General features: G+C 43.6%; 1 protein-coding gene across 2 annotated transcripts in view; it reads right to left on the bottom strand.

Moving 5' to 3' along the window:
* Positions 1–7,411, bottom strand: part of dock10 (dedicator of cytokinesis 10) — a gene marked incomplete at its 5' end in the record, with an annotated part of 56,744 nt that extends 49,333 nt beyond the window's left edge. For both annotated transcript variants that reach the window (XM_079272469.1, XM_079272474.1), the window contains one exon: positions 7,304–7,411. In XM_079272469.1, the coding sequence (XP_079128595.1) occupies positions 7,304–7,411 (108 nt within the window). The remainder of the gene's footprint in view (positions 1–7,303) is intronic.
* Positions 7,412–9,170: the final 1,759 nt, after the last annotated feature.

The following is a 9,170-nucleotide window of genomic DNA, read 5'->3' as shown; positions in this document are numbered from 1 at the left end:
CGCAGCCTCTCGCAGAGTTCAGACAGTAGGGGAATTCAGCAAGAGACAGTGTCAGTAGTGACACTGACCCCCGCGCTCTCCTCTTTGCTTTATTCTCTGCCCTTTCTGAATGAGTCATGGAGAAGATGGGGACGGACACACACCAAGGCCTGGCAGTGCACGGTCCTACTGTTATCGGGCAAACACGGCGGAGTCGTCTGTAGCTCAGTCATAACAAATGTCAAAGAGCTATTCATCTCCTCTAATCCCTTTCTCTATTCTCCTGTCTGCATATACACACACACACACACACACACACACACATGCGCGCACCGGCGACACTAGAAGCATTCACTCAACATGACAAAGAGCGAGAACCGAAGAGCGATGAATGTAATCCAGTTGATTTAGAAAAAGAGTGAGGAGTGCCGGCAATTAGGGAATTCATTTAGCTATGGAAAAGGTAAAGAAGAAGAAAAAGAGGGAGAGAGGGCGCAGAGCGACAGGGAGGCAGAAGGTAGGAAAGTGGAGGAAGAATAGAGGGGGGGGGTGAGGGGAGGTTTGACAGGCGGAACAGAAGAAGTACGTGTCACCCTGCTGATGAAATCTCTAAAGTGAAATGAACACACATTTAGGTTGCACCGCATGACGAAGGCGCCCCGAAGAACACCACAGCATGCTCAGAAAAGCTGCACGCCGAGTTGTTCAGAGACACAAAATGAACGTCGGGAGAGAGAGAGAGAGAGAGAGAGAGAGAGAGAGAGAGAGAGAGAGAGAGAGAGAGAGAGAGAGAGAGAGAGAGAGAGAGAGATGAGAGAGAGAGAGAGAGAGATAGAGAGAGAGAGAGAGAGAGAGAGAGAGAGAGAGAGAACGACATCCTGTCCTACACTGTCAGAGTGTTATTAATCGAGGATGGGACTCTTTCTGTCTCGTTTGACACATACAGTATACAGAGTATAAGTAACACATACGCACAAGATGGAGAGCGGAAACACAGCGCGAGGTGTGTGACTCACCACATGCATCGGCTACACTATAGGTCATATACAAGTGGACCCAAGAGGTGACTGAGATGCAAAATAAGGGATGTATAAATTTGAGATGACGAATCCTAAATGTATGCAACTCCAACAGCTTTGTTGTTACTTTAGTGTTTGATGATGTGTCCACTGAGCATGACAGATGTCATACAGTGCCATGTCTCAGAGCTAATGTAGCTGCAGTATATCAATTTCTCCTACAGATAATGGCCTAAACAGTATAGCCACAGACATTTAAAATATGGTATTTGGTTTGTAAAAAAAAGGTATCTGGCTTATATTTATATCTAACTGTATGTTTTATGGCATTAGCTGTCATAAAACCCTGAAAATCATTCTGCAAACTTCTACTGTAATTGTTCCATTGCAATATTAAAGCGCCTTTCTTAATTGTTCTTGGTGCGCGAGTCTCTTTTGTTCAATCGTATATTTACATGGTTATACAATCAGACTGTGGTATGATTTCCAAAACTGCAACTTATGTAAGAGAACAACTGTAATGGCAGGCAGGGGAATGTTGCCTCTGTTGATTCGTGAAGCAGCTTCATTTGTGACTCTGTGGAAAATAAAGACGACTTTGTATTTTCTGTCCTGGGGTGTTGAGGAAACAACTTCCTTCAAGAACTGGGACACTTACGTGAATATCCACAGGGACCTGAACAGTTACTGGCGCGCAAACTTCTTAATATCGCACAAAGACACTAAAAATTGAATGTACATCAAAATAACGACAATGCTGATGAGACAGGGTACATGAAATCAAATACTGTACATACAAACACACATAGACAATAGTCTGCTTCCACACACTAACTCATGCACAGGACAGAGTGACAAGTTATCTGCATTAGAGCCTCTACTCCTCTGGGAGATGAGACAGATCTACCGACTCTCTTCCTGCCTCGTTTTCCTCTCTTTGCGATCCAGCTCTCTAAAATGATACGACATATCTGAACAATTATAAGCTTGATTCCGTCTCCAGCTCCACTCCTGTCCAGATGTAATAAGAGGCAGAAATGTCAGCATTATTGCAGATCTCCTCCTCAGACTTATCATTGTGCAAGCTACAGATAAATAATTCGTTTTTTTAAAACACAGGAGGTGATAAAAGATGGAGTGGGCGTTCACAAAGCAATTAAAGGAGGCGGGTTACATATTAAAATAATAAGTGTATACTATAAGCAGCTACACAAACTAGCTGAATTCATTTATGAAACGCTTGGGAGCGTGGGAACACGAGATGAGATGAAGGAAGATGTGAGGAGAAGCAGAGATACCGGGAGTGCTTCCTGTTAGAATTCCATCCTAATTGACCTTCCTCTGTTGCCGTGGTAACCGAGGCCTGACTGCGGGAGAGTCGGCTAATCACTGGTAATCTAACTAGTTTCTAGTCTCTGGGACAACGGAGTTAAAAGCATTATCAGTTTGACTAACTGCCGTGAGACGGGCATATTAGTCGGCGTTACGTGCCGTCATCGACAGATTAATGTGACGCTGACTGACAACTCTTTTCTTAACACAGAGCAGCAGCACACTGTGGTCAAATCTAGATAAAAAAACCCACAATGCTACAGATCTACAGCAGCTAGGAGGAGCCTGAACGTTTTATTCACAACAACCACACACACACACACACACACACACTAGCCGACTGCAGGTTACACTGAACAAAGGCTTGGCAGGAGTCATGCACAATGCATCCAAGGCAGTCGACCTGATGCGTCATGAGGAGAGAGTAAAGTCAGACTGACAGCATGCCCCCCCCCCATACAACTGGCAACACATTGCTGGGGCTTGCCGGGTGGACGTAACCCCCCCCCCCCCCCCAACAAATGACTACTCCACGCCGTCTGACAAACATGTTAGCTGCAGACAGACAGACGTACCCAGTGGTGGTATTTTCCAAGAAGAACAGAAACACACAAACAGAACACGACTGGTGTAAGCCCAGAAGACAGAGAAATGAAGGCCGATGAAGATACGGATTAACAGAAAGCAGAGAAGATGAAGCTAACGTAATGAGACGGGCCAAAAGCAGCAGTCCCATTCTCAGAGAGAGGAGAGGAGAAGAGAGGATGGGAGACCTTAACAAATCCTCTGAACTAGCCACCTTTCTTCCTTTCTTACTCAAAAATGGAGACGAGTTACATGACAAAATAAAGCACGCAAGTGAGTGAAGAATCAAAAAGACAAGCTGAAGGGCGGTCAATGAAATATGAACACCTTTTTTGGTTATTTCTATAACTGAAAAAACACAGGATGGAAATGCACTTGAACTTGAAACTACTGTCTATATGTTGCAGTGTGTGAGTGTGTGTTTTTGTGGCAAAGCCAAAGACCACAAACTGCTCTCTGGCGAGTTGAGCGTGCACATGAGCATGGAGGTGAACCGCATTGGTAAAGGACCACCATACCTATGGGCTTTGCATGTTTAAACCAATTAACTATAAGTCGCATATATTTTAGATCACTGTCAGCCAGTTTCCAACGCACTACATGCGTTTTTGTGATTTCATACCTTTTAAACAGTTCTTAAAGCAGAACAGACATTGCTGACAGGGTTATTAGAATGGTCTAACTATCTTAACTGAATGATCTAAATTTGACTTTATACCTCTTGTTTTTTGTGCAGAGGTCAGAAAATAAATAAGAATTCTCGATACCGTCGCATTTTGGATTACAGGTCCATCTCCATGACTGGACAACAGACATTTGTTTGTAACCAAATGGAAAATTTCGGTAAATACCTGGAGCCTGGAATTGGGCACCAAAATAGTCAATACGTGGTCAGGCGTGAAGCTCGTGCCATAAGGGCACCGCGGACGCCAAGTACAAGATGTAGCATGATCTGATGCGGAAAGAAAGTCAAGATAAAGATGATTTAACTATTAGGGTATCATGTGGAAAATATATGTGGACGCCAGCAGCGAGTGAGGGCCACTGCCGACAAGCAACCCGTGTTTCTGGGAGAATATAAACTGAGCTACAGAGGGATGCTACATGCCAGGGCGGGTGTGTTGGCCCCAATCTCTGGCTGTGTGGTTAGTGTGGCTGGCAACCTCCAGTCAGGGTATGACATGTGGTTCATCCCAGCAGGCAGCCAGAGTCACAACAAGAACGGCACTTGTGTCTACACTGCTGTGCTGCTCACTTCAGCTGAGAGTCATAATAAACACTCAGTCCCCGGTGCCGATAATCAGCAGTAATGGGTCTAAAATGCCGCGTTCATTTTGTTGGCGATGCGATTTAAATACTGCTCTTCAGTATTCAGTGATACGAATCCCGCTGCATTATCTTTAATGTTTAACATATGTTGGATCGGTCAATCTATTTGCTTTCATCGTTATTTGTTGTCCAGCAAAAGATGCAATGGAAAAGATCTCATGGTCACTGAAGCAACAAACTGCAGAGGGAAAAAAATAACCCAAACTCAACCACCGTTACATCCGTCATTCTCGCATCTCTCTACCCTTCCATGCTCCCCGCATATTTGGGGATGGGTGGGCTGACCTACCATGAGAAACAGTGAAGTAGTCAGAAAGCAGTGATTGCTTTCACAGAGCACTTCATCAAGAGGGAAATGTAGCATGCGCCAGGGGGGACTTACCTGGTATCATGTATGCTATGTACACTAACGAATACACACACACACACACACACACACACACACTTCAGAAACTGATTTTACCCATGAGGACCGATGCAGAGCAGAGGAACAGTAAGAAGCACAAAGGAAAACAGTGTCAGAAGCAACTCAAATATGGAAGAATCTGAAACAGTGAAGGCATGCAGAGATGGGGAGTAGAGTCATGGGTGGTGGAGGGGGGTGGGGGGGGGGTGATGATAAGTGAATGAGGAAAAAACGGACAACTATGAAAAAAGTGAGGGGGTCAGAGAGAGAGAGAGAGAGAGAGAGAGAGAGAGAGACTCACGCTTCAGTGTTTTGTCATAGGGCCTAATTCTGCTGACCTGGTTTCTTTCACCGACAAAGGCCATGCATTAACACATTCACAAAAAAGAAATACGTCCATGCACAAAACGCCTCTGGACATTTACCCACCCACTTAACCTAAACCCGTGCACAGCTACACACTTACACACACACACACACACACACACACACATTTACTCTTCCGTCCAGCTATCCAGCTGGTATATCTGCACACAGAATGACTTTAGGTAATTATTTGGCTGGTTTTCATCTTTAGAGACTTTTTTTAAGATATAGGAAGGAATTGAAAGTAACCAGTCAGTCTTTGCACATGCTGGTGCCGATCAAAGTACAACTTTCCATTTCGGTTCACTTTTACAAAAAAACAACGGCACACAAAGGAATTGATTGGGTGTTCTGGTATATTCTGTTTACTGTGGGGGTGGGTGACATGACACTATATACGCGTGGGAGAATATAAACTTGTTAACCCATGGTACTTCTGTAATACAGTTCACACTGTGATATTTATACCTTTGAGGCGATTGTGGGCAACGCTGCATATCAATTAGTGGAAATGACTGATGGCAACACTGTACTTTTATATGATTTTGCACCAATGTGATAAAGTACCCTGACTTGTCAGGTATTTAATCCACTGCATTGGCTATTATCTTATCCACAAACAAATGAACTGCAACACATCTGGAATGTCAGCTTTCATGGAGAATACAAACATGTTGACAGACTTTTACAAGTTAATGTCTAGATTAGTGTAACTGCTTATGTTGAACGCCATGTTGATAACTGAGAGACACCCAACAACTCAAGTGCCTCTTGTTTCAGGCTGAGATACTGTACATGTTCACACTCAGTGACCATTTTTCTCCATCTATCTCTCGTATATCTCTCACTTCCTTACTTTTAACTACTCACTTGTTTGTTGCGTCTTTGCTTGAAAAAAAAAAACCCATATTAAGTGTGGGGCTTCCGCTGCAGTGCTTTTAGGCAAGGCAGTGAAGCTCAGTGTGTTATTCCTGCAGTACAACGCACGCTAAATGATACCAACACAAGGTGACTCACCAGTCGAATTCTACATCCAATAAAGGAATCAATAAACACTGTTCTGTTGTACTCCATTTGGCGACATGACAAATGCATAAGGCTCATGCTATTCTGTTGTATTCTCTTCTATTCATCAGACCCTGTGCCGATGGTAACATCTGGCTGCTCAAGGAAAATGTCTATATTTCATTAAAAAAAAGCATTTTTCCATTTTAATCACGTATTCTGCCACCCACCCCAGTTATATTCGATTTTTCTCAATTTATTCCAATCAATTCTCACTGTGCTCAGTTACGCATGTGTCCCACTGACACACTAACACCAGAGTGAAGAGGATGCAGAGTAGCAGCAAAGCGTGTGGAGTGGAATGACCTTTCTCTATGCTAATCTCTACAGCATGGCCACACTCACACACACACACGCACACACACACACATGCAACACGTAAGGTAGAGGATTTGTCCTCTGCCAGATGAATCAAAAGGACATCATCAAAACACAAATCATTCTCCTTGTGTGTGTGTGTGTGTGTGTGTGTGTGTGTGTGTGTGTGTATGTTTTTTTCTGGACTACCCCTCCTCCCATTATCTTAATGTCAATCAGAGCCTCTCATTATAAGACGTGACACACCCACTGAACCATAAATTTCACAAAGAGTTATCGTGACATGAAAATTGCCTGATAGTCGAAATAGTGATAAATCAATCTCGTGGTCGAATTCATCTCCTCTGCTGTTCCTCCTGGGTGATTCTGTGCACCGCTGGGCAGATGCAAACCGCTGCCTGTGTCATGCCGCATCCCACTATCCTACAACCAAGCCGCGATTTACTGAAGCCAGACACGCCGAAATAAACTCCAACCCACGAGGGAATCAGACAGGCTCCACGGCTTTATAGCCACATTACCAACCAACAAGCGGGTTATTTTCAACAGTCGAAAAGAAACGTGGCGATTTGTGGACCTACTGAGCATTCTAACGTATTCAATTGTTTCCCCCCTGCGGGATCAATAGACAGAGGCTGAACAGCGGGCGCTGCACGGTGCACATCCACTGCAAAGAAAGATGCAGCATGAATGTCAATGTCAGATTCGCCAGATTTACGGTGCAGTGGTGCGTTTGCGTCTGGCACAGATGAGACCAAATCTAATTCACTTCCAGATGCAAAGCTTTAGTGGCCGCGACGCTAATAGCAATAAAAAAAACATCAGGCCCACAGGTGGTGATATGCGTTGTTTCCCCCCCCCCACTATACCACCATGTTTTCACAATTCATACGGGTCTGCTCACCGTCACTGCGGAGTGTCTGACTGCGTTGCACGCTGTCTGTCGTATCTCCGCCGCGGTCCCCGGTTTCAGCAGGTTCTTGGTGAATCTCCGGGTCGATTCGGCTGCCATCTCCTCATCTGAGCGGCCACGGAGCGCAATTCAGCCCGAAGAGTTTACGCTGCAGTCCAGACCGACCTGGCCCCCTTCGCTCCTTAACCGAGCTGTGTTTACACACGCGCACACACGCCCCTCTCACACACCGTCAGTCCACACACGCAGCAGCGCGCGCAGTGCAGAGGATGCCTGTGCGCCGAAAAAATTGATGTCAAACTAGACTGAATGAAAAACGGTAGTTCCGGATGTCACTCTTCGAAATAAAGGATCTTTGACAAACCCGAGCGAGATGCATGCACCACTCCCAGAGTGCATTTATTTTGAAGGCTAAAAGCATCAATTGCACTGTATTTATTCTATCTCGCCTTAAGAGAACCTCACATGTGAAAATTTATATTATTTTCATACACTGCAACTGGATTTTAATTTCCATTAAGCCTAATTAAGATATGTTATTTCAGACTGTTGAATGGGTAGGAGTTCAACAACCTAACAGTTGAAACTGCGAACATTGATGTGACCACCGGTATTTGAGCCGATACTGTATACATCATGCAGCTCAAGGGAAGCTCTGAAATGTCAACTACTTATCAGCAGTCCAGTCACGATCAAGGAAGGATGGAGGAGCCGTAGACTGTAAGGGAGCAGCACAGTAGGTTAGAGACGATGTAGGAGACACACACATGTCAACAGCGACACCTGGCGGTAGGATGTGGTTGAGGCATTTTGAAATACACAGCACCGTTTTCAAGGAATTTCCCCTAATGAGTGAAACAGCGCCCCCTCCCTGGGATGTGAGGTATGACAGTGTATTGCACTGTTACAGACGAGACAAGTCTTCTGGAAGTCAGGTGAAGTTGAGTATTATTCAGGTGCGGTAACTTTCGTGACATGAAGAATCTGCGAATGGACAGTTTTCCGGGGACAAAAAAAAACGTTAAAGTGAATTGTCAATACGGTAACACTCTGTTATCACCAAATAAAGGTTGACGACACAGTTTAAGCAAATGTTGTCAACACTGCGACAGGAGCAGCTGGAATAATATGTTATGGATACTACACCTCAGTATCTGTCTCTCTGTGTCACTTTGGTAGCTGGTTAAATGTCTGTGATTTTAGACCCCTGCTGTGTGATTGTTGGTGTGATGGAGGTTACCTGTAGTATGACACAGTTAGCAGGGAAAGTAACTGGAAGGCTTTTAAAAGCCTAACTTTCTCTCCAATTTAGTGTTTCATTGTTGTTGAGTCACCGTTGACTGTGTGTGATATGTGAATGAGTCTGCACAGAAAGTCGGCACAGAAGAAGATTTTATTCTGTTTTTGTCTTGTTTAATGTGCTATATGATGCGAGTCATCAGCTTCAATAGCTGTAGGCTGTGTTTTTTTATGCCAAGCATATAGATATACAAGACTGAGTAAGTCATGTGTATGGAGGACAGAATATGACTTCAGTATAAATAAATAAATAAATAAATGCATTAATAAATGTATAAATAAATACAGGAATAAATAAATAAATCTTTGAATACAGAAATACAGAAATAAAACAATAATTAAATGCTGAAATAAATAAATAAAAGTATAAATAAATAAATATGGAAATCAATTAATGAATGTACGGATAAATAAATAAAAGTTGATAATCAAACAGGACACAAAGAAATACATATATTTATTTCTACATTTTTGTGGATCTTTCAAATGTCTCACATGGTAACCCTCATTGGGACATGGTATGAGGATCAGTTGGCGACTTTGTGTTGTTCTAGAGATT

Source organism: Melanostigma gelatinosum (assembly GCF_949748355.1).
Source record: "Melanostigma gelatinosum genome assembly, chromosome: 7".
Taxonomy (NCBI): Eukaryota; Metazoa; Chordata; class Actinopteri; order Perciformes; family Zoarcidae; genus Melanostigma; species Melanostigma gelatinosum.
Note: the sequence above shows the minus strand (reverse complement) of the source record. Positions and strands in the feature narration are given on the sequence as shown.